This window comes from Lepus europaeus, chromosome 3 (genome assembly GCF_033115175.1).
Source record: "Lepus europaeus isolate LE1 chromosome 3, mLepTim1.pri, whole genome shotgun sequence".
Lineage (NCBI taxonomy): Eukaryota > Metazoa > Chordata > Mammalia > Lagomorpha > Leporidae > Lepus > Lepus europaeus.
In genome coordinates, this window is record NC_084829.1 from 80,686,900 (window position 1) to 80,714,020 (window position 27,121).

The window sequence follows — 27,121 nt, forward strand, 5'->3', positions numbered from 1 at the left end:
CCACAGCGAAGCACCCTGCATTGTAATTAGCATTATGAGATTGTAGTAATTACCTAACGTAACAGTTGCATAATAATCTAGTTGCACCCCATCGTATCTCATTTTTGGGAAAGACAGACTGGGATTTCCTAAATAAGTGCAGAGATCAGCAATCGTGTATCCCCGAAGAACCCGTGAGTGTGCTTGAGTGTGCGCCGGTATCTGTTGAGGGGACTGGGGGGTGTTACAATCTCCACCTCTGAAACTAGACATCTCCCCCCATCACCATGTTACTCCTATCTTTCAGCTACTGGGGTTTTGGTATAGCCAACAACACAATAGTCCACTAAGGGGCTTGCCTCCTCTCAGCTGGATAAGCAATCCAGGGACCTCCTAGCTACTGTAATCTAATACCAGGTGCACTTGAGGCTTCTGGAAGGTAAGGAAGAGAAGCCTCTTTCTGTTCTGGCCTGCTTTCCTTCACCAGGCCTCCCTCCTAGTAACTGACAGGAATCAAGGGTTTGCAATTTTATTTAGAATTTAAACTAACGCTATCAACCCAGACTCTAGATCACAAACCAGCTTATATCTCAGGGTACAGAAGAAAAGATTATCCTGATATACAGGGGATTTTTCCCCCCTTAAAACTACTTTATGGGGCTGGCACTGTGGCGTGGCAGGTAAGGCCACTGCCTGCAGTGCCGACATCTCCTATGGGTACCGGTTTGAGTCCCGGCTACTCCACTTCCGATCCAGCTCTCTGCAATGGCCTGGGAAAGCAGTGAAAGATGGCCCAAGACCTTGGGCCCCTGCACCCACGTGGAAGACTCAGAAGAAGCTCCTGGCTCCTGGCTTCAGATTGGCACAGCTCAGGCTGTTGTAGCCTGGGAATGAACCAGTAGATGGAAGACCCCCCCACCCCAACTCTTTAACTCTTTCAAATAAATAAATAAATAAATCTTTTTAATAAACTATCTTAAAATCAGTGGTTAGAAAACTTTGCAACTAATAATCTTAAAAGACAAATTTTCAATAAAATTTTTGTAATATCTATAATACCTGCAATACCTACAAAAGTGCTATTTTTATTTCTTTTAAAAATCAGGATGGGCTTAGTGTCAAGATTTTACCTCAGAAAAAAGTACCACTTTATCAAGCAATTGCCTAAAATTAAAAGCTTGTGATTCTGAGGAAGAACGGCATTTTCTATTCTGCCACTGCACTTGGAACATTTGCTTTGTGGCCTGGAAAAACAAGTGACACTATTGTACCCACCATATGGGCAGTGTGGCTCTTCATGGAGACCAGCATATGACTGATGTGGCCCTAGGAGCGGATGTCCTGGGCAGCCATCAGCCTGCATGCATAGCAACATCTCCTTCCTGCACTTATGCCTAAATTAAAGTTCATTTTTGTTGGAAACTAGAATATCATAATGCCATCCAAACCACCTTTTCATGAATAGTAACTAAATGTCTCAATTCTTAGTTCACATGAAACAAAATACTTTTTGTGGCCTTCCTATTCTGAGGTATTTCAAAACTGTATCTGTTGTTAGAATCATGTATAACACTCAAATAGAGCTACACACTGTACTTATGATATTTCAGTCTTGCCCTTTACATAGCCTGGTTGTTCCCAAATTTGGCTGCTCAAAGGAATGACCTAGGGATTTGTTTGGAGAAAACCAGATTCTAAAGCCCCACTAAGTTCTATCCCGGAATCCCTAATAGTGGACCCAAGAACATATATTTGATAAAGCTATCCATGCTCTGCCAGATGATCATCAGGCTTGAGAGCAACTGTCCTGGCCAACCTTTCCTGAAGGAATTATTTCCTCCACAGCCTCACTTCTGAGTTCAGTGCTGTTTGTCTCTTTCTTCTAGATTAATTTTTTTTGTTTTTTCCTCCATTTATGTATATATCTTTTCTTGTATAAGCTCCCTTAAATACTTTGGAAAGGAGAATGGAGTTATATACTACTAAACATATAGATGGTATTATTTTCAGGATTTTTATAAAATGGAAATATATTTTAGTAACAGCACTGCCATGACAGTTTCCCTATTGTAAGAAATGAGTCAGTTACAAAACTACTGAACGTATACACTCATTCTATAACATCCAATTAAAAAGGTAATATTGTTTATTTCCTGGAAATTGGATACTATATTCACTTATTATTCATAATCCACCCTGTGATACAGGATAATTCAATTCAATATGGCTCAACAAACTTTTAGAGTTCAATCTTAAGTTTTAGGATACAGAGTTAAGTTCTAGATTCTACCTTCCTATAGTGAATTCACAAGCCAGTAAGCAAGTCAAGTGTGTGTATGTGTGTGTGTGTGTGTTAGAAAAAGTGAAGTAAGCAGAGGATGTTGAAAGAACACACCTGGAAAGCAGCAACTGGGTCAGGGTGGGCAGGCATGATGAAAAGAAAGGTTTCCTAGAAGTGACACCAGGTTGGGTTTTGAAGGATAAATTCTGCCTGCTAGCTTATCAATAGGGAGCAGGAGGAGAGAGGAGGGCACTCATGGGTGAAGAAGTACCTTATATAAAGGTGTGGGTGGGTGACACTGCATGTCACATATATGTTTAGGAAACAGTATTTTGAGATTGCTGTTACAGGAGGTTAGCATCTCTTGGTGATGAGGAATGACAAGAAATGAGGCTTCCAGCCGGCGCCGCAGCTCAATAGGCTAATCCTTCGCCTAGCAGCGCCGGCACACTGGGTTCTAGTCCTGGTCGGGGCACCGGATTCTGTCCCGGTTGCCCCTCTTCCAGGCCAGCTCTCTGCTGTGGCCAGGGAGTGCAGTGGAGGATGGCCCAAGTGCTTGGGCCCTACACTCCATGGGAGACCAGGAGAAGCACCTGGCTCCTGCCATCGGATCAGCGCGGTGCGCCAGCTGCAGCGTGCCGGCCGCGGCGGCCATTGGAGCGTGAACCAACGGCAAAGGAAGACCTTTCTCTCTGTCTCTCTCTCTCACTGTCCACTCTGCCTGTCAAAAAAAAAAAAAAAAAAAAAAAAAAAAGAAATGAGGCTTCCAAGCTAGACCTGTACCAGTTCATAGAAGGCCTTGGATGGCAACTAGAGTCCTTGAACTTTAACCTTTAGAGGACCAGGAATTCATGCAAGTTGTTAAAGTAGGGAAATCTGAACAAACAGGCGCTGAAATATTACATACTGGTCACAACACCCTCCATTGTTTTTTAATAGACCACTAAAATCTATGTGACCAAAATAGCAGTTGACTTAAAAAATAACTCCAGCTTTCTTACACACATATTTATAAAGCTTTTCACACTGTAATATTTATCACCCTGCTTAGGTTTCACAAATATAATTATACATTATAAAGTTAGTTGATTTACCCCAAAGATGTTCCTTACTTTGAAAGGGAGAGAAGAAGCACAAAATACTGAATACTTGGAAAATAACTGAATATTAAATGATGTATTGAACAGCAGAGAACACTACCACAAAGAACTGACTGCCTCCCCTTCTCCTTATTGGAAGAGCATCCTTGCAGGCTCTGCCCCTCTGTGGGGTGGCTGCCTGCAGGCCTGGGTGCAGGCTGTGGTCTTCCATTGCCCTAGGCTTTTGCTCAAAATGAGCTCCCTCCTCCAGTCCTAAGAGCTGTACCCTGTCTTACACTATTACCTTCACTCTGATATTTTTATCTTCAATAACATCTTGCATCTGGTCTAATGCATGACTAAATATTTCTCATTAAAAAAAAATCACTGTTAATAAACAAGTATACTTGATAAACTTTTTGGTCTCCAAATAGAAACACTTTCAATTGTTTCATTGGCTAAAAGCATCCACTAGCATCATTCATTTAGGTTCTTAAAAAAAATGTCGCTGGTGCTGCGGCTCACTAGGCTAATTCTCTGCCTGCGGCGCCGGCACACCGGGGACCGGGGTTCTAGTCCTGGTTGGGGCTCCAGTTCTGTCCCGGTTGCTCCTCTTCCGGTCCAGCTCTTTGCTGTGGCCCGGGAGTACAATGGAGGATGGCCTAAGTCCTTGGGCCCTGCACCCACATGGGAGACCAGGAGAAGCACCTGGCTCCTGGCTTCGGATCAGCGCAGTGCACTGGCCATAGCGGCCATTTGGCCATTCACCCCGAACCAACAGAAGGAAGACCTTTCTCTCTGTCTCACTGTCTCTCACTGTCCACTCTGCCTGTTAAAAAAAATGTCTTTAGGGGTGCCGGTGCTATGGCGCAGTGGGTTAATGCCCTGGCCTGAAGCGCCGGTATCCCATAAGGGTGCCAGTTCTAGTCCTGGCTGCCCCTCTTCCGATCCAGCTCTCTGCTATGGCCTGGAAAAGCAGCGGAGGATGGCCCAAGTCCTTGGACCCTGGCACCCGCGTGGGAGACCCGGAAGAAGTTCCTGGCTCCTGCTTTGGATCGACGCAGCTCTGACTGTTGCAGTCAACTGAGGAGTGAACCATTGGATGGAAGGCCTCTCCTCTCTCTGTGTAACTCTGACTTTCAAATAAATAAATAAATCTTAAAAAAAAATGTCTTTAGGAGTGAATATTTAGCCTGGCAGTTAGCACAGTGGTTAGGACACTTAGTCCCATACTGGAGTACCTCGGTTCAATATCTGCCTCTGGATCCTGATGTCAGATTCCTGCTAATGCAGAACAGTGGGAAGGCAGCAATTGCTTGGGCTCCTGTTAACATACAGAAGACCTGGATTGTGTTCCCAGCTCTTGGCTTTGGCCTTTGCACAGCCCTGGCCATTGTGGGCATTTGGGGAAGGAGCCATTGAATAGGAGCTCTCTTTTGCTCTCTCTGCCTGTAAAACAGTTTGAGAATTATATCAAAGAGGGAACCTCCATGACATGGAGCTTAACCTTTGTGGTGGGTGCTGTCTGTGTCCTGCCCAGATACCATTTCCCAACTGATGTGCCCACTCCCCAACTCTGTGTTAAATATGAGCTATATTCACACATGGATCAGGCATGTAGGTTTACTACATTTCACAACCAATTTAGTCCTTCTGGTTTCTGTGTGCTTTATTAAGGAGTATTCCTATCACTGAATACTTCTGTCTTTTCTATCCATTAGCATTCTTGTAATCATAGCCAAAAAAAGAACAAAATCTACAGAAAAAAAAAACCATAATAATTTTAAAAAGTAGTAACAGTAACATTTATTAAGCACTACTTTGTGCCAGGCATTTTCTATGCATTCTCATTTAATAGTATTTACATAGGTGGACTTTGCCCCCCATTCTTCTGATGGGAAAACTCAAGTTTAGAGAAGTTCAATAACTGCCTGAGGGAACAGTGGGCGGTTTTGCTGGGACTCCCCACTTTGCAGTCTGACGGAGAACTTACATTCCAGCACAAGCTGTGGCATCACTTATGGGGGAGCAGTGGAGGTGGGTACTTGCAGAATCATACAACAAATGGGTGTTTGTGGTCAGGTTATTACAGTCACGCACAAAGCCAGTTAACTCACAAATTGAACAATTCTTTAGGTGCATAGCTGTGGTTCTCAGAATATGGTTAGTGGACTCTTGAGGATCCTCGGGACCCTATTGGAGGTGTATGAGGTCAAAACCATTTTTACAATAATATGTAAGGACAAAACTTATTTCTGCAGTAACACGAAGGCATATGTTTCCTTACTAGTGTGCTCCCTATGGAATTTTCCAACAACTACTGGACATGGGCTATCATAACAGATTGCATGCAGACGCAGATTTGGGAATGTAGCTATATTCTACCAAGTCTGAGATGAAAGAGATTTGCAAAATAACAAAGCAATATCATTCTCCTAAGTTAGTTTTTTGGAAACTGCAATTTTTCATAAAATATTTTTGTTAGTGTATAAGTTTTAATGTTTCTATTTTAAATGAATTAAACCTTAAAACATTTTTTAGTTTTAATTTCTGACACAGTAAATATTGATGGATATAACTCACACCAGCCAAAGCTTTTGGGGTCCTCGATAATTTTAAAAAATGTAAAAGGGTTCTGGGACCAAAGTGATTGCGAATGTCTGCCAATCAGCAACAGAAGTCCTTTGTGCTGCGGCACTGAACATGCAGGTGAGGGCGGGAATGAACTCCTAACTGAGCACTGCAGTGCCGAGAGTCTGGCTAAGGGTTACTACTACGTTGCTAAATCTTGACACTGCTCCCTCATGGGACTCCACCCACAGAAGGCTGAATAGTGTATACAGAAAAGACACCGGCTACCAGGCACACTTGGACAGAGATTTCCATAAAGCTCATGGGGATTAACATGAAACTCCCATGGCACATGTCTCTCTTTATGTGACTCTTCAGCTCGGACAGACACTCATTTTAAATCTCAACAAGCGTTTCTACACAACAAACTATGTCATTGCTCTGCAACACCATGCCTTTTTTTTCACCAAAAAAAACCTTTAGAAAAATTGGTAAAGGTTTATTTAAGGGACAGAAAGGAGCCTCTGTGGACAGAGTATACCTTTCTCTGTCCAGGTTCACTCCTTTCCTCCTGTACTGAACCTCCAGCCTCCTCCCCAAAATCTTCAGTCTTTATTCTTTTTAAGAATTTCAGTAAATAACATAAAATTCAGAGGACAAAAGAGGTAGCTTAATACTGAGAGAGCCACCATGATTGAAATCTTCAAGATGGCTTTTTTAGTGTGAGGTTTATTAGAATAAGCTGACAGCAAGCTATTAAAACTGTAATGAAATAGACCTACCACGTGATCCACAGCTTCATTTCTGGGTATGCAGTCCCAGGATGTGAAATCAGCATATTGGAGAGATATCTGCACTTTCCTGCTCATGGCCGCATCATTCACGATAGCCAAGATGTGGAATCGACCTGGGTGTCATCAACGGAAGAATGGATAAAGAAAATATGGCACATACACACAATGAAATACTACACTTATGGTCACATGAATAAGCCTCAAGGACAATACTAAGTGAAATGAGTGAGGCGTATGAAGTAAAACATGACCCATCTCATTCATATGTGGATCCTAGAATGTCAAACTCACAGAAGTGGAGAACAGAATGGTGGCCACCAGGGGAGACGTTGGTCAAAGCATACAGAATTTCAGTTGGATGGGAAAAGTACATTTCTGAGACTCATTGCACAGAGTGACAAGCATAGCTCATCAATAATGTAAATTTCAAAAATTGCTATGAATGAATTTTCTGTTTAATTATATAACTAGAGAAATTGTATTGTCATGTACAATGTGATGTTTAAATCAGGCTAATGAACATATCCATTGCCTCATATAGCTATCATACTAGAGTACATTTTCAAGTGTTCTCATGACAAAAAACAAGTATGCGAAGTGATGGGTGTTGTGTTGATCAGCTGAATTTAATTATTCTACATTGTATATATATTTGTATCATAGCATCACATTGTACCCCATAAATAGATACAATTATACTTTGGCAATTAAAAGTTAAAACCCTAATAACATTTGACATGAAACACACTACATACAACTAATTTAGGAATGAGAAATTAGGTACTAGCCTCACTGTATCCAGGTAAGTGAAGAGCCCTCTAAGGACTAATGTACTTATGCTCATCTCCCAGGCACTTACCTGGAACCAACTGCAGTGCAGGTGAGGAGGTTTTGGCGGGGGAAAGCACTTCCTGCATCTGAGACTCACCAGCAGACGACTCCCTCACAGCTGAATCTGACACAGTATGTTTAGAGCCGTAGAGACTGACAAAGCTGTGCTCTGAGACAGGAGGAGGAACAGCATTGGGCTACGCTGGGAGGCTTGGGTAATTTCAGGTGTGGGCCAATGAAGTGATCCGTTAGAGTGGCCATGTGTAGACCAGAATGTGTGTGTGTGTGTGTGTGTGTGAAGGTGAGGGTGGGTACGCAGAAAGTGGAGGTGAGGCAGATGTGAAGCCAGGAGGTGAGGCCAGTACAGAAACCCCACGTGAGCTCCAGAGGCAAAACTGGGCCTGTCTTGAAAATTATCTGGAAAAGTTTGGTTTTTGGTACCCCAAGGACCTCATCTAGACAACTCCCTTCCAAGGGTACCAAGAATCTCCCCATAGCAAAGTTCCAATGTCTGATTTAAAAATGTGCTCATAGGGGCTGGTGCTGCAGTATAGCAGGTTAAGCTGCTGCCTGTAGTGCTGGCAGCCCACATGGGTGTCAGTTTGAGTCCTGGCTGCTCCACTTCCAATCCAGCAGAAGATGGCCCAAGTCCCTGGGTCCCTGCCAGCCACATGAGAGACCCACAAGAAGCTCCTGGCTTCAGTCTGGCCCAGTGCCGGTCATTGTGGCCATTTGGGGAGAGAACCAGCGGATGGAAGATCTCTCTCTCTCTCTCTCTCCCCCTCCCTCCCTGCCTCCCTCCCTCCCTCTCTCTGTAACTCTGCCTTTCAAATAAATAAACCTGTAAAAAATGCTCTTGTAACATCATCTATTAAGAATCTATAGCAAAATCTATAAGAAAAATCCTTATAAAATGCAATGAAATAGTGAACTTAAAATTATTTATAATCTAAAACACATTTTCATTACAACATGTCCAAGTAAAATATAACCAAAATGTAATGTATAGAAATACTACCTAATCAGGTGCCAGGTTCTAAAAGTTAGTTCTCAAGACATAAATTCTAGATAACTAGGAAAATGACAGTTTTAAAACAGAAATAGAATATGCTTCATTTCAGAAATACTTCTTTTTGAGATTGGATTACTTTTTGAGATGTAATAATCTAGTTGTAGGTATAAAGTCATCCAATCTTATTAAAAGAGGCTAGTCTAGATTTTTTTCTGAGACTGTATATGCATGTAAATGTGTGTATAGAAATCATAACCCAAAGACCTAATATTCTTCAATTTTCCTGGAGAATTCTCAGAAAGCTATTACAAGGCTTTAATTTCTCATTTAAAAAAAAGGTTCACACTAAAAACAAATATTTTGGTAAATGGATTTTTTTTTTTTTTGACAGGCAGAGTGGACAGTGAGAAAGAGAGACAGAGAGAAAGGTCTTCCCTTGCTGTTGGTTCACCGTCCAATGGCCGCCGCGGTTGGCACACCGTGCTGATCCGAAGTCAGGAGCCAGGTGCTTCTCCTGGTCTCCCATGGAGTGCAGGGCCCAAGCACTTGGGCCATCCTCCACTGCACTCCCGGGCCACAGCAGAGAGCTGGCCTGGAAGAGGGGCAACTGGGACAGAATCCGGCGCCCCGACCGGGACTAGAACCCGGTTTGCCGGCACCACAAGGTGGAGGATTAGCCTATTGAGCCACGGCGCCGGCCTGGTAAATGGAATTTTAACTCTTGGCATCAGCTGTGCAGTTTTAAGTTAATGCCAGTCTCTTTTTTCCCCTGTCTTCAATTTATTATAAAATAAATTTATTATAAAATACTCAAAACTGTAATGAGCTGGGACAGTATTTCTCACCCTGAATATTTTAAACTTCTCAGTATGTGTGTATGTGTATGTGTCATTGGAAACAGACCTTTTCCCTAAAAAGTAAAGAGAGAAAGGCTGTATTTGAGTTTTCTTTGTTCAAGGTGTTTATTGCATCTCAGAGGGCGTACATGCACTGGGTTTTAAACCGAAATACAAAGAAAAGCCATTTTGAAATTGATTTTAGGTAATTTTTCCCCATTACAGTGTATGTTATCCCCACAGTAAATTCAGACACAACCACTTTTAAATGGTACCAGACATCTATTAAATAATTTGAAAAATAGGCAATCACCTTTCCAACCCAATAAGCTTTTACGAAGAGCTGCCAAGCCACTAGCAACACTGATCAACAGTGACCTCATTTATGCATCAAAATCTTCAGCCAAGCCATCAGCACAGACGGTGTGACAACAAATTAAAAACGAAGGAATACAGTCTGTGCAGCAAAGGATACAATTCTCTTAATTAGTTTAAATCCTAATCACAATGGTACAACAAAACCTACTTGAGCTCAGTTGGAGGATGGAAGAACACTAGTCTAGAGAACACACACGGAGATACTAAATTAACAGATGTACGTAAAACTCACAGTGAAGTAAAAATATTTTCAGTAATCTTTTAAATTACAGATATACCTTGGGGTGCCTTCAGAATTGCTTGAGTAGCACATCTCTAATTGCATTTTCACGGGTGTGATAGAAACGGACCCTTTGCTTTTCAGTGCATTTAATCAAGAATGAATAAATAGGTCAATTTAGATGCAAAACCTGTCAAATATAATTAAAATATATATTTTAATATAGCAGTGATAAATATGGAGTTCTTCCCATATGAGTTTTCATTCTTGATAAGGTAGCTTCAAGGAGGAGTATTTATTACGGACATTAACTTTTATATTTTTTTAAAATAAAATTTCTTAACATATACAGTGCCACAAAAATAAACATTTCTCACAACAGTTGAAGTTCCTGTGATTGGAAAAAGGTACTCCACACAGAAAAAAGTTTTGTATAGTTAAGAGTGTTTTTCTTACTATCCGACATTATCACACTAGCGTGAAACAGAGATACAGAAGAGAATTTGTGGGGAGAATTTAGGGTTTGTCCAAAAGTTATATATACATTGAATCCTTCAAAAACACAGACACATCTTTCCCAATGGCTCACCACACAGCAGCTGCACCATCCATCCATGGGCGAGGTCCAGAGAAGCACTAGAGGCATCGGAAACATCCATTCATTGTTTACATCATACAACACACAAAGAACCCAAATACACTACAATTCTGAGAGTAGGGATAACAGCTAAGGTAGTACACATTCCTAATGTTCACTTTCACAGCTGTGCTACACATTTTGGAAGAGAAGTTATGAGTAAGCATTGGGTTTGGTACTGGCGGCTCACTTTGAAACTCTGAGCATCAATCTGACTTGAAGTCTCCGAACTCATGTTTTTGTCTTATTCAGTCACAAAAATTGCAGCTGAAAAGAAAAAGGTAGTTCAGTTAGAAAACCGATTATCATATACTCCTGAAACATTCTCCCTTCCTTGTAGTTACGCTTCACAGTCACTACATAAAGCCTTTTCACAAACGTTTCTGTCTTAACAAATTTACTTGCATATATGTTTCACAATTCTTTAAAACAAAATTAAAATTTCAGCCAAGAAGTTTTTTTTAAAGAAAAACCACTTTCAACATGTACTTCCATTTTAAATAAAAATTATATCACCCAAAATTTGAAATTTACTTATAAGAAATGTTACTAGTTAGAAGTTCAGAACCAGCTGAGAGCAACTAACCTTCAGAAACAGGTGGTGGGGAGAAAAGGGGGAATGGTGGTGACTTGACTTATTTTTTTGCATCTATTCAGTTATGGCATCCAGTGAGTCACTTAACAGCGAACAAACGGCAGAATAGAAGGGAAGGTAGTCTTCCCCACGACTCAGTGCCTTCTCTCCTGCCATTCCCCGCTTTCCTTCACCACTCATGTCTGCCTTGAACTGCTACGTAGGGTTGTAAGGCTGCTTTCCGCTTCTGTCTGTCTCTCTGGGCTGTGAAACCAAGGGCAGGGAAGGCCTCAAGCATCTGTCTCCTGTATGTTTCAAAGTCCCTGGCATATGATGAGGGCAGTGGTTACGAAACAAGAAGTAGGTTAAACACTGCTTGACACAGTTTTCTGGGTTGTTCTTGAAACTTTAAAAAAAATTTATTTATGTAAAGGGAACAAATTTTGTGTATGTCATCAATACAGTTTAAGAATATAAATACTAAGTGCTCAGTGTCTTAGTTACGCCTACAACAGTCTATCCAAATTGGAATAAAAAAGCTGGGCAAGAGAAATTACTTGCCCGAGATGTCAAGGCCTTAAAATGATATATTATTAATCTTATTTGAGAAAAATCATAAAGCAGAAATCCACAAAAATCTTAGTAGGCATTAGAGCCAGTTTTTTTTTTTCTTTGCTTTGTTTTTTATAGACATAGGCAGAGGTATATAATAAAAGCAACCACTGGACAGTGGTCTAAAAACTTCCACACTCTTGACTGTTCTTCCCTTCAGTACCTTAGGCAAATTACTACATGCCTAAGGATCATTTATTTTAGCTGTGGAATGGAGATAATATATATGTGGCTAGTTTATCTCAAAGGGCTTGCTTTTCTGCTGAGAAGACCAATGGAGTCAGTGATTGAGAAGTAGATATGAAAAACACTGTGCAAATGCAAAGAAGTGTTACTGCTGTTCATGGCTTCAGCAAGCAAGTGCTGCGACTAACAGTAACACTTTTTCCTACATCAGTTTCCTTCCATAAGTTCACCATCGATCATTTCATATATTATATTAGCATCTTAAAACTAGGATGTTAGAAATTCAAAATTTGGCTTGAATGTAGAAATGCAAAGGACCATAATCTAAGCTTTATGAGGCAAAAATAACAAGATAAACAAATATTACTTAGCCAAATATATTCTTGGATAACTCCTAAATGCAACAAGATTACCTTTCTATTATAAAGTGTAATAAAGTGGCAATACTGTAATTTACCAAGAAGTTTGGGCAACTTTCTGCTTTACCAGCATTGTTATGCTTTCCAGAATAAGGACAATTTGGAGATTTCTCTCCCTCCTAGTTTTAGAAACTAAGTAAGATTCATAGAATATTGGTAATAACTTGTAATACTGATTTTAAACATATAAACTGTTATGATTATACACATCTATTCAAAACATAGAAATAACAAATATGCTATCTGAAATAGCTAAGCATTGTATAGCTGATTATCACAAGCCCACAGGAAAAGCTCAATACCTTAAATTGTTTACAAGAAATCCTTGATGTTAAGATCCGCTAATGGGTCCTTTGCTGGAGGTTTCTTGGGACTCTGAGTGGCAGGTGTAGGGCTTGGAGAAAGCTAATGGGGAAAGAGCCAGCCCCAAAGAGCAGAAACAGAAAGCAAACAGAGATAGATAAGCACAAAGCGGAACACATACCACAGAGTACACCCACAAAGAAGATGATTAGACCACCAAAGGTTAAAAAAATCTATTTTTGTTCTACTTAGTCACAGTGTTGTGTTTAATTTCGGGTTGGTAAAATATTCTTCAAATAACATTGGGCTTTCTTAAAATTTTTTGACATCAAACTTAGTATAACTTGGAGCTTCTGGTAGAACAATATGGACATGAGTTAGGGAAGATATGAAAACTAGTCACACAGAGATATTACAAATATACAGTAAAACAAACTAAGAGGAATCAGCTTCTCTACACAAAAGCATTTCTACTTTGCATTATTAGTACCACTAAACTACTCAAGGAATTTAAATGACTTTTCTTACAGTGAGAGTGAGTTTGAATGAAAAATGAAAAGGAAACAGTTGGTAGAAAGCCACTTAAGAAATTACTTAACACTACTAGCTAAATATACTAGGATTTCTGGTAAATTACTTTCAGTGAAAACCAGCCAAATTTGGGGACAACTGTTTCAGAAGACCACTGAGCTTCTCAGTCACCAGCGTCGTGAAGTTCCAAAGCCACAACCTGCAGGCAAACTGCTAAGAAGGAAGCACACAGAACTTGCAGCAAAGCTAACACAATGAATGAACTCACCTTGCTTCTCGTTAACCAGTACCTAAATCGTTTCATTCTGTGACCGAAATAACTTCTGGGAGCGGGCTTTTACAGACATGTTAGGGTGAAGGTCTTAAAAATCCTCATGTAATCTGTCTAGAGTAAGAGTTCCCTTCTATCTTTTTCAGTGTAATTCACCTGCTAGGCTGGTAACATGATGGAAATCTCAGAAATTTGGGACTTAGAAATGTGGGGCAAAGGTATGCATTTTTAATGACTCAGTAAATAGGCTCCAGAAATGAGGATTTTGAGATTATTTTTTTCTATGTCTGGAAACTGCTGACTATATTATTTATTAATTAAATTTTAAAAACTGGCATAATGTTTCATAGAAATTTCAGGAAAAATAAATGTAAGGCTTGAAGCTGCTTATCAGAAAAGAAGCTACAGGAGTGTTAACTAGGTGACAGGACAGTATTACGATACCAGCCAATTAAAGATCAGTGGAATAGTCCAGGCATCAGTGATAAAAACTGTTTTATCTTCTGAAACTACTAACTCATGTTTATTGTATTCTCTAGTATAATTATGTCTCTTCTCTGGTATAGGATACATAATCTAAAAACTGTATAAGTATGACATAGCATTTCCTGACTTCTATAAATTCAATTATTGATGGAAGCAATGTTTTCATCATAACATCTATTTTTCATTTTAATTCTTTTTTTTTTTTTTTGACAGGCAGAATTAGAGAGAGAGAGAGAGAGAGAGAGAGAGAAAGGTCTTCCTGTTCCATTGGTTCACTCCCCAGATGGCCACTACAGCCAGCGTGTTGCGGCTGGCGCACTGCGCTGATCCGAAGCCAGGAGCCAGGTGCTTCTTCCTGGTCTCCCATGTGGGTGCAGGGCCCAAGGACCTGGGCCATCCTCCACTGCACTCCCACGCCACAGCAGAGCGCTGGACTGGAAGAGGAGCAACTGGGACAGAATCTGGGGCCCCAACCGGGACCAGAACCTGGGGTGCTGGCACTGCAGGTGGAGGATTAGCCAAGTAAGCCACGGTGCCAGCCATTTTAATTCTTTAAGTACATTGATGCTAAGCTGGTATTATGCAAGAAAAACAATTTTCTTATACAATAAAATTGTATTTTTTTTTCTAAATCTCTCAACACATCAAGTACATAATAAGTACCTTATGTAAAAAAAATCTCAATATTGTTTTGAGTTCATAAAAATAGAAACACCCTTCCTTAATCATAAATCTATTCAAATATTAAGCAGTCATGCTAAATGAGATCCCTTTTAGAATTTAAATATATCTCAATAAAACTTAACCCTAACCATTACACCCAAAACCTTCCTAACTCCCCTTAAAACAACACACACTAGACAATTTCTCCTGAAGCCTGTGTATTGGTTGTAGCCATGAAGGCCAGGGCTTCTCTCATTCTAAACTCCTCTTTCAACACTCTTCATTCTTTCTCCTGGTCACCATGGCTTTTGAGGGGGCTAGAGTGAAGAATCTGAAAGCAAATTTTGGGAACAGGTGGAGGATGGGGTTGGAGATGGACCAAGGAAGCAAAAGAGATTAAGATGTACTCAGAAAGTTCACAGCAGCTCTCCTGCAGATACCGTGATAGAAACACTCATTGGTGAGCAGAAAATACAGGAGTGAAACCGTTACTGATATCATTAGACTGCATTTAAGCTGTTTTATAGTTTGCTGAGCATGCTGCTCCTAAAATTATAATTTGGTTCTCTGACTCCATCCAAGTCCACTTCTCATGGTAGAAACCTTTTTGCTTCTACATATACCTCTACTTCATCTAGGCAATTTAAAAGAGGAATCAGGAAAGCATTACTCATCAGTATACCTGATAATATTAGCAGCAAAATAGTTTAACAAAGTATATATATTATACATAAAATATATTGTGTACATTTAGGCATCTTTGTACATGGAGGGTGGGAGTACGTTATGTCCTAAGGGATTTGGCCTAACCTAACGAGGGATTTTTCCCTTTCTCCTGGATCCTAGTAGGTAACCTTTGAATCCTTGTCATTTCCTGACAGGAGTGTCTTTGTTTGTTATTCAAGGTGGGCTCCTGGAATCATATCTGATGGTTTATGCTAACAAGGGGAGACTTATCTTATGAAGGCCCTCTGTGGTTTATGTCAATAAGATGACTCAGAATGGAGGCTGGCCACCCTAGAAAGACCAACCATGTGGACCATGTAGTTGAATGATTAGGTCTTTGGGTCCCTGTTCTCCAGGGAGGGAGGGACGTTGGAGGTCAAGTTCATCTTCATGAATAGTAACACACTCAGTCCGGTATATACAAGCCTCAATAACTCAGGACAGTGAAGCTGTGAGTGGGCAATACCACATGTGTGCTTTTACACACTGATGCCAAGAGTGGACCCCACCCTAAGGATATGCTTGGAACCCTCCCAGCCGTCTCTTATGCTTTTCTTCCTTTAACTGAATCTGATTTGCACACTTTCACTATAATAAAACTGTAATCAGGAGTTTAACAATTTCCTGAATTTTATGAGTCATTTTAGGGAGCTGATCTGAGGGTGGTCAGGGAAAACCCTGAATTTGTCACCAGCTGATCTGAAGTGAGGGTGGCCCTGAGGACTCCCTATCATGTGGTTGGTTCCTGGAGGGAGGTGGTTCCCATGGAGACTGTTGCCCCAGACTCTGCAGTGTGGCAAACTCGTTGCAATTGATGGCCTAAGTCTTCGGCTTACTTGGTAGCCTGGAGGACTGTGCCTTGAACCATTCTGGCTAATTCCAGGAATACCCACTAAAACTCTGGGTCAGAAGCACACATTTTACTAGAACACATGCCTTGGATGGCTGACTTGTCTGGTTGTTCTGAATTAAGTATAAGAGGGGCGGGACTTGAGCACAGTTGGTTGTTTCTGTCTTTTTTTTCCCTCTACATCTCACTGGGTTGCTAACCTGTGTGCCATATTCCTTTTTACTTCTGAAGCAACAACACTAAGTATTATGTTAGGTAGAAATACTTTCTAAATGGTTTGCTACAAGACAGTTTTACATGCAGGAGGTAATGTCATTGTTTGATGGACATTTAGGAAACTGACCTGTGTGCCTGGTACAGCTGCGGCTCCAAAGGGAGGCCTCATCATAGGCTGTGTGAACATGACGGGTTGCTGAGGCATCATGGGCATACCTGACCCAGCAGGGGGCTGAAAAGGAAGAGTGGTTGAGAGCAGGAGTGGAATCCACTAGGGCAACACCCTGCCATTTACAGCATTTTACATGCTTCTGGCAATTTCTGAGGACTCCAGATCCATGACAAAGTACAAATGGCAATTTTAAACCCTGGGTTCTTGTAGGAGGACAATGGAGAGTCACTGAGGTGAGTTATAAGCCTGGCTGGGCACAGCATCCTCACCCTAATCTGGCTTTGTTGCAGTTGATCTTTTGTAAGCACAATTCTTTTTTAAAAACTTTTATTTAATAAATATAAATTTCCAAAGTACAGTTTATGGATTACAATGGCTCCCCCCCCCCCCATAACTTCCCTCCCACCCGCAACCCTCCCAGTAGGACAATTCTTGAAGAGAGAAAAACTTATTTCCTTATGGAAGATGGCCCAAAAATGTGCTGGAGATAAAAGTGATAAATATAGTGATTAACGGTTGATTCTGATGACGAAGCTAAGACTACATTTGTTAAATATTAGTCTACAAACGACTTAACAATGTACTAATGATTTGATGGTAGAATAATGTACAACTTATTTTATCACTTCAGGTATGTATACTCCTTAAAAGTCCAAAGCAGATGACTGAACTTTTTAAAATTTACTTTATAGCTTTTGGGGAAGAATTATGGTCTATAGAAGTGCTTGGTAATTCCAGGTTTGGCAAAGAACTCGGGAATATCAATTGTAATTTTCAGTCCAAGTCATCACTCACCATTCCAAATCCTGTTCCAGGTTGTCCCACAGATGTAGCCCCGGCAACAGGAGGAACTGAGCTGGCTGGAGGTACTGCTCCTTGCTACACACACACACACACACACGTAACAACAAAGAAAACCAAATTAGTTTTAAAATGATAGATTACAAATTTAAAATGTATACATTCCAAGTATATATGTCTGCATAAGTAAAGAAATAATAAATTTCAGTTTTAAATAAAAATAAAAAATAATAAATGGTTCTAGCACAACACAATGCTATAAACAAGGTTACTGACTTGATAGTCAATGTGTGGTGCTATCTGGACTTGTTGGCTTGCAGCTTACTGCCAGTATTGGGCTGCTTCTCTCTCTTCTTCTAACTCCCTCTCACTGTGAATAAGTCACACTCCTCTTGGCTCGTCTTGCGCTATCATACTCTCTCTCCGATACCAGGTTAGATGTAGGAGGATCCTGCTTTCATTTCCATTTCCATGCTTGCTTTCCACCCCACCTTCCAATTATATATGATTCCTCCCTGTGTTATACTCGCTTCTTTCTAACTTTTGACTGTTGCACATATGTACAAATTCTAAGTGTTCTCTTTAAATTGGGAAGGCACTTAAATTTAAATTCTCCATTACAGCATGTCTTAGTTAAAAAAGAAAAATACTATAGTTACGTCAACTAAAATGGTGGTGTAAGGAATTCCAGAAGTCTCCCCAACTAGAAAAGCACTGAAAGAACTGACAAAACCTGCCAGAATTAACTTTTTGCATGTGTATGTGGGGTGTGACTCTGGAAATGAGCTAAAAGCTCTCAACCAATAGAAAGTACTTATTCAAAGCAGTCAGCTGAGTCTAATCAAGAACAGCCAGTCCGGTGGTGTTTTAATTCATTCTAGTCCAGTCCTCTGCTTTCCATCTTAGCTGTAGGTGGTCTTGTAGATAATATCACACATTCCCAGTCGGAGTATCAGAAGGAGCAGATTATATTTAACTGTCTTGTCCTGTATAGGTAGCTCCCTGGAAAGACTGGTTCAAAAGGCTTATCTTTTCCTTGCCCAATTGGGAATGCACCTAGTACCAAAGTCATTACCTGCAGATGTTTGTGGAAAATATTTTTAGGTGAAATGTTCCAGTTGTTGCTATCTGGGGCAGTGGGTAACATTTAGTACAAATGGTAGAGTACATGAAATATTTTGGAAGAAAGGCCAGAGAATAAGCAGTTTTGGGGATTAAGGATTTGAAAAGCCTGGAATATACCCTTGGGTAGTTAGAAGGCCATGAACAAGCCCAGGGCTGTGCACTTGCTCAGGAAAGAATTGAATATGACCCAAGCTAAATCTGAGCCTCCATGTGAGCAGTTATGTAAGGGTTAAGGCAAAGTTGTAGAGGGCCTGACTGAGTTGGAAGATGAGCTCCAACACACTATAGAGTGTTTCTGCAGACTGGGAGATGCTTTTGGTTCTAGGAGTTTAAGGAATATCTGTTCAAAAATCAGTTGATTACTTAGCTAAAGAAAGAGACTTCAATGGTCACATATTGAAATAGGCAGGCATACAGGTTAAAATAGATTAGGTTTGTGAGCTGGAAGACAATGCCTTTGCCACGCCCCTGTGTGACCTCACGCCCTACCTGATACCTTCACCACGGCCCTGTGTGACCTCGTCCCCCTACCTGGCCACACCTGGGTGCCCACCAGCCAATCAGGTTAATTAACCACTCTCCTTTGGAAGTGGGTTAAAAGCCTGAGACACGGTGTGTCCCCGGCCCTTCTCTTTCCCCTGGCTTCTTGCCAGGAGGGGGGTTGCTGTAGCCCTGCACCTCCAGGGTACGTGGCCTTTGGGACACCGCCCTAGGCTTCCTGGCCTAGATGCTCCTCCACATGGCTGGTTCCTGGTGCTCAGTATGAACCCCTATTCACCTCTCTTAAATAAAGCTCTCACTCTCTTATTCATCTTTCTCAGTAAATAAAGGCTTAAAATGTACCATGCTGCCTCATTTATCTGTGCCGGTATTTAGAATTCTTCTCTAAATATTAGGCAAGAACCCTCTCAGGCTTACTAATATTGGGGATTTATTAAGAAGCATATGTGAAATCGTATGGCACCCCAAATTCTGGTAGTGTATGTGGCATCCCAGATAGCACTTCTGGGGAACTTTAAGGAGCCATATTTTTGTATGAATTTTAGGGGGTCATGTCTGATTTCATACGGCAACCACGGACAGACATAAAATGTGAACATAAACTTTAAAGAATTACTTTAGAACAACACTAAACAAAAAACTATAGGTTGAGTATTTATCCAAAATGCTTGGATCACAGGTGTTTCAGATTTTGTAATATTTGCACATGCATAATGAGATATCTTGAGGATGGAATCCAAGTGTAAACACAAAATTCACTTATGTTTTGTATATGTCTTATACACGTAACCAGAATATCAGTAAACACAATATTTTTAAAGCACCTGCATTTTGACTGTAACACATCATATGAAGGTAGGTGTTGAGTTTTCTACTTATGGCATTATATTAGTACTTAAAAACTTTCAGATCTGGGAGAACTTCATTTTTCAGATTTTCAGATTAAGGATATTCAACTTATATTACAAAAGGTAGCAATGATAAACTCAGGAAGGTGGCAGAATCTGATTTTCAGTGTTGTCACGTTATAATATTCATGATGCCTAAATTTCAAGAAAAATATATGAAGCACACCCACAAAAAAGCAAAAGAACTCAAAACCAAAAAAAAAAAAGATGACTCAGCACAGAAGAAAAAATAAATCTCAAGTCAATAACCTAAATTTCCAGGTTAATAAATTAGAAAAAAGAAGAATAAAAACAAAACAAAACAAAATTTTAAAAAATTGGAAGAAGGCTGTAATAGAGATTAGAATGAAGGTAAATGAAGTAAAGAACTTAAAAACAAATAAGGACTTCACAATCATTAAATAAACTGAAAGTAGATCTTTGCAAATATTAAGAGTGGGAATGGGAGAGGGAGGAGATAGAAGGGTTAGAGTGTGGGTGGAAGGGAGGGTAGAGTGGGAAGAATCAATATGTTCCTAAATCTGTATTCTGTTTATATGAGATACATGAAACTTGTATAACTTAAATAAAATTTAAAAAAAGAAAAGCTAAAAAAAATTAGGAGATCAAAGAAATGAAAAGGTGGCTCTTTGAAAGGTCAACTGATGGAACTTCTAGATGTACAAACCAGGAGAAAAAGAAAGAAAATCAAAATTAGGGAAGGAAGTGGGGGCATTACTATCAACTGTATGAAGAAAAGGATTATAAGGAAATTTCATATAATTATGCCAAAACATTATAACCTGGATGAAACAGCCAAATTCCTAGAAAGACACTCGTTGCCAAAACAGACTTAAAAAATTGAAAACCAAGCATAACAAAATAATCTAAAAGGTTCCATCAAAGAAAATCCCAAAGCTATTGCCTTCACTGATGTATTCTGCCAAATGTATAAAGAATAGCCAACATCAATTCTTCTCAAGATCTTAAAAAAGAAAGGGTGGGCCCTTAAGGCATTCGGATCTGGCTGAAGAGCCCATGAGAGTATTATAGGCATGGAAAGCCAAGATACCATGGAAAAGAAAAAAAAAGAAGAAGACCTAAATGAAAGATCTCTGTGAGTGAGATCCCAGTGGAAAGAACGGGGCCATCAAAGAAGGAGGTACCTTTCTCTGAAGGGAGGAGAGAACTTCCACTTTGACTATGACCCTATCGGAATAAGACCAAAGTCAGCGAACTCTAAAGGCTTCCATAGCCATGGCAACTCATGACTAGAGCCTAGGGAGATTACTGACGCCATGAACAGGAGTGTCAAATTGTTAAGTCAGCAACAGGAGTCACTGTGTACTTACATCCCACGTGGGATCTGTCCTTAATGTGTTGTCTAATGTGCAGTGATGCTATAACTAGTACTGAAACAGTATTTTTACACTTTGTGTTTCTGTGTGGGTAGAAACTGATGAGATCTTTACTAATTATATACTGAATAGATCTTCTGTATATAAAGAGAATTGGAAATGAAAAAAAAAACCTGGTGTTAAATTGGAAATTGCATAGAAAATTAATTTTTTAAAAAATATTATGTAGGATCTCTGTCTTTAATGTGCTGTACACTCTTATTTAATGCTATAACTAGTACTCCAACAGTATTTTTTTTCACTTTGTGTTGTTATATAGGGGCAAACTGTTGAAATCTTTACCTAATATATACTAAACTGATCTTCTGTATATAAAGAGAATTGAAAATGAATCTTGATGTGATTGGAAGGGGAGAGGGAGCGGGAAAGGGGAGGGTTGTGGGTGGGAGGGAAGTTATGGGAGGGGGGAAGCCATTGTAACCCATAAGCTGTACTTTGGAAATTTATATTCATTAAATAAAAGTTTAATAAAAAAAAAAAGAAAGGGTGGGGGATAGTTGTTAATCATTCTTTGATGCCAGGATTATCCTGATACCAAAGCAAACAATGATACTACAAAGAAAACTAGAAACAGATAGTTCTTAGAACACAGATGCAAAAGTCCTCATCAAAATGTCAGTATATCAACTCTAGTTGCGTACTAAAAGGATTATATAACACGACCAGGTGGGGTTTATCCCAGGACTGGAAGATTGGCTTCATAGATCAAAATGATTCAATAGAATGCACCATATTAAATAATAAAAGAAAAATATATAATTGCAATGAATTCTTATTTTTATGTTGCCTTCACATCCATTTTGGATATGGGTTTAACTTTATTATGTCAGAAGCAGGGCTTAGCTACCCTTGACACCAGTCCTAGTTCTCTATCTCCTCCCAGTTCTTCAAAATTATTGACTAAAAAAATCTGCTCTATCACGCCTCCTTCTGGTGGGTGACTGCCTCCCTATGGGACAGACAGATATCACCTGTTTGATTTGTCCTATTGACCCCTGTACCCTGCATATGCAGATACGATACAATGACACTATCAGTCTTAGCATGACTACAGAACTCATGCCAGCTTGCTGTGAGGCTACCAGCTAGAACTTCCTTAGGAGACCTGCTTCAGTAATGTCCTGGAATCCAGTGATGGCTTTGGCCCACATGTCCGTCACTCTCTTTCTGTTTGGCTCCCCACCCTTGGGAACTGAGCACCTGTGATCTGGACAGCTCCCTGCTTTCTGCTGACCCTAACAGGTGTGCTGCCTTCTTCTTTCTGGGATCTGTAAGTCATAAAGTTGCTTCATTTGTTTCATTCATTTTGTTATGCTGCCTCCTCCGTGTCTCATCTGACTGATACAGCCAAACTGAATGTCTTTACAGGTCAGGGCTCTCCCGGAGAATGGCTATCTCAATAGAAATAAACTGGATACAAGCTAGATAAGAGCCACAAGTTTCTCAGGAGAATGACATGTGGTTGCAGGCCATATACTTGGGCATTAGACCATCCATGGGATGGAGAAGTAGCCTGTGAAAGCTGAAGTGCAAATACCCATAGCTATCTTCCTTCAGCCCCATCAGAATAGGGCTAGGGTTTACAGCTACTCTCTTAAGAGAGACCTCAAGATCAAATAAGTAAAAAGTCATAACAACAATCATTTCAATAGACAATGAAAAGGCATTTGAGAAAATCCAACACATTTTCATGACAAAAAGTACTTAACAAACCAGGAATAGAAGGGAAATTTTGCAACCTGATAAAGGGTATGCAAAACCCCCAACTAGCATCATACTTAGTGGTGAATGACTGAAAACTTTATCCCTAAGAACAAGACAACAATACATTAGACACTCTTGTCAAAGCAATTAGCAAGAAAAATAAAGAAAGAACACCTAGATTGGAAAGGAGGGAATAAACTATCTCTAGTCACAGATACACTTACAGAAAACTCCAAAAAATCCTTACACACACACATAAACACAATCAAAGCTATGAAGAAAATTCATCAAAGCTGCAGGATATAAAATCAATATGCACAAATCAGTGTAGTGGTCACTGGACACTAGTAATTAAAATCTAAAAATGCAATTATAAAAATAATTCCACTTATAACACCATAATTAGTGAAATACTTAATAATTTAACTGGAGAAGACTTATATACTGACAAATATAAACTACACAATTGTTAAGAAAAATTAAAGAGCTAAATAACTGGAAAGACATCCTGTATTCATGGATTAAAGACTTAATATTGTTAAGTAAGCAAGATGTACTTCCTGTGAAAATCAGAAATGGATGACCGGAACACAAATTTTATATGGAAATACAAGGGAAAAGCCAAAATAGTCTTGAGAAAGAACAAATCTGGATGATTTATACTTTCTGGTTTCAAAACTTCCTACAGTATGTCCTGAAATCTGGTATTGTGATGCCACCAGCTTTGTTTTTGTTGTGCAAGATTGCTTTAGCTATTTGAGGTCTCCTGTGTCTCCATATGAATTTCAGCATCATTTTTTCCAGATCTGAGAAGAATGTTTTGGTATTTTGATTGGTACTGCATTGAATCTATAAACTGCTTTTGGGGAAATAGACATTTTGATGATATTGATTCTTCCAATCCATGAGCATGGAAGATTTTTCCATTTTTTGGTATCCTCTTCTATTTCTTCCTTTAAGATTTTGTAATTCTCATCATCGATATCTTTAATGTCCTTGGTTAAGTTTATTCCAAGGTATTTGATTGTTTTTGTAGCTCAGCCGTGGTATTGCCTGTCTATACAAAGGCTGTTGATTTTTGTACATTGATTTTATATCCTGCTACTTTGCCAAACTCTTTGATGAGTTCCAATAGTCTCTTAGTAGAGTTCTTTCAATCCCTTAAATAAAAAATCATATCATCTGAAAAGAGGGATAGTTTGAGTTCTTCCCTCCCAATTTGTATCCCTTTAATTTCTTTTTCTTGCCTAATGGCTCTGGCTAAAACTTCCAGAACTATATTGAACAGCAGTGGTGAGAGTGGGCATCCCTGTCTGGTACCAGATCTCAGTAGAAATATCCCATTCAATAGGATGCTGGCTGTGGGTTTTTCATAAATTGCTTTGATTGTATTGAGGAATGTTCCTTCTATACCCAATTTGCTTAGAGTTTTCATCATGAAAGGGTGTTGTATTTTATGAAATGCTTTCTCTGCATCTATTGAGATAACCATATGGTTTTTCTTCTGCAGTCTGTTAATGTGATGTATCACATTGATTTGCAAACATTGAACCATCCCTGCATACCAGGGATAAATCCCACTTGGTCTGGGTGGATGATCTTTCTGATGTGTTGTTGCATTCTGTTGGCCAGAATTTTATTGAGGATTTTTGCATCTATGTTCATCAGAGATATTGGTCTGTAATTTTCTTTCAATGCTGCATCTTTTTCAGGCTTAGGAATTAAGGTGATATTGGCTTCATAGAAAGAATTTGGGAGGATTCCCCCTTTTTCAATTGTTCTGAATAGTTTGAGGAGAAGTGGAGTTAGTTCTTCTTTAAATGTCTGGTAGAATTCAGCAGTGAATCCATCTGGTCCTGGGCTTTTTTTTTTTTGTTGGGAGGGCCTTTATTACTGATTTAATTTCTGTCTCAGTTATGGGTCTGTTAGGTTTTCTATGTCTTCATGGTTCAATTTAGGTAGATTGCATGTGCCCAGGCATCTATCCATTTCTGAGAGATTTCCCTGTTTGCTGGCATACAACTCTTTGTAGTAATTTCTGATGACTCTTTTTATTTCTGTGGTGTCTGTTGTTACATTCCATTTTTCATCTCTGATTTTATTGATTTGCGTCTTTTCTCTTCTTTTTTAGTTAGTTGGGCCAATGGGGTGTCAATTTTGTTTATTTTTTCAAAAAAAAAAAAGATCTTCGTTTGGCTGATCTTTTGTAATGTTATTTTGGATTCAATTCTGTTGATTTCTTCTCTGATTTTAATTATTTCTCTTCTACTAGCTTTGGGTCTGGTTTGCTGTAGTTTTTCTAGATCCTTGAGATGCACTGAAAGCTCATTTATTTGGTGCCTTTCCAATTTCTTGATGCAGGCACCTATTGCTATAAACTTTCTTCTTAACACTGCCAGATTTCAGGACATATTACAAGGCAGTTATAATCAAAACAGCATGGAACTGATAGAGAAACAGATGGATAGACCAATGGAACAGAATAGAAACACCAGAAATCAACGCAATCTACAGCCAACTTATATTTGATCAAGGATCTAAAACCAATTCCTGGAGCAAGGACAGTCTATTCAGCAAATGGTGCTGGGAAAACTGGATTTCCACATGCAGAAGCATGAAGCTTACACCTTACACAAAAATCCACTCAACATAGATTAAAGATCTAAATCTACGATCCAACACCATCAAATTATTAGAGAACATTGGAGAAACCCTGCAAGATATAGGCACAGGCAAAGACTTCTTGGAAAAGACCCCAGAGGCATAGGCAGTCAAAGCCAAAATTAACTATTGGGATTGCATCAAATTGAGAAGTTTCTGTACTTCAAAAGAAACAGTCAGGAAAGTGAAAAGGCAACCGACAGAATGGGAAAAAATATTTGCAAACTATGCAACAGATAAAGGATTAATAACCAGAATCTACAAAGAGATCAAGAAACTCCACAACAACAAAACAAACAACCCACTTAAGACATGGGCCAAGGACCTCAATAGACATTTTTCAAAAGAGGAAATCCAAATGGCAAACAGACACATGAAAAAATGTTCAAGATCACTAGCAATCAGGGAAATGCAAATCAAAAACACAATGAGGTTTCACCTCACCCCAGTTAGAATGGCTCACATTCAGAAATCTACCAACAACAGATGCTGGTGAGGATGTGGAGAAAAAGGGACACTAACCCAGTGTTGGTGGGAATGCAAATTGGTAAAGCCTCTATGGAAGACAGTTTGGAGATTCCTCAGAAACCTGAATATAACCCTACCATACAACCCAGCCATCCCACTCCTTGGAATTTACCCAAAGGAAATTAATTTGGAAAAAAAAAAAAAGCTGTCTGCACATTAATGTTTATTGCAGCTCAATTCACAATAGCTAAGACCTGGAACCAACCCAAATGCCCATCAACAGTAGACTGGATAAAGAAATTATGGGATATGTACTCTATAGAATGCTATACAACAGTAAAAAGAATGAAATCCGGTCATTTGCAACAAAATGGAGGAATATGGAAAACATCATGCTGAGTAAAATAAGCCAGTCCCAAAGGGACAAATATCAAATGTTCTCCTTGATCAGTGACAACTGAGCACCAAAAAGGAAACCTGTTGAAGTGACATGGACACTGTGAGAAACAATGACTTGATCAGCCCTTGTCCTGACTGTCAAAAAACAACTTAATACTTTATCCTTTTTAGTATTTTTTTGTTCTACTTAATACTATTGGTTTAACTCTTTAATTAACACACAATTATTCTTAGGTGTTTAAATTTAACTGAAAAGTGATCCCTGTTAAATATAAGAGTGGGAATAAGACAGGGAGGAGGTGTACAGTTTGGGACATGCTCAATTGGACTTGCCCCAAATGGTAGAGTTAGAAACATGCCTGGGGATTCCAATTCAATCCCATCAAGGTGGCATGTACCAATGCCATCTCACCTGTCAAAGGGATCAGTTTCAGTTCATAATTGATCATAATGATAGGATTAAGAGTCAAAGGGATCACATAAACAAGACTAATGTCTGCTAATACTAACTGATATAATTAAAAAGGAGA

At 39.5% G+C, this 27,121-nt stretch overlaps 1 protein-coding gene across 18 annotated transcripts in view; it reads right to left on the bottom strand.

Moving 5' to 3' along the window:
* Positions 1–9,495: 9,495 nt before the first annotated feature.
* Positions 9,496–27,121, bottom strand: part of SNAP91 (synaptosome associated protein 91) — a 156,523-nt gene continuing 138,897 nt past the window's right edge. For 17 of the 18 annotated variants that reach the window (XM_062186427.1, XM_062186444.1, XM_062186443.1 and 14 more), the window contains 4 exons: positions 17,423–17,506; positions 16,583–16,687; positions 12,712–12,814; positions 9,496–10,885 (listed from right to left, as the gene is read on the bottom strand). In XM_062186427.1, the coding sequence (XP_062042411.1) occupies positions 12,722–12,814; positions 16,583–16,687; positions 17,423–17,506 (282 nt within the window). In that variant the 3' untranslated portion in view covers positions 9,496–10,885; positions 12,712–12,721. The remainder of the gene's footprint in view (positions 10,886–12,711; positions 12,815–16,582; positions 16,688–17,422; positions 17,507–27,121) is intronic. The other variant, XM_062186431.1, reaches the window with a different exon arrangement.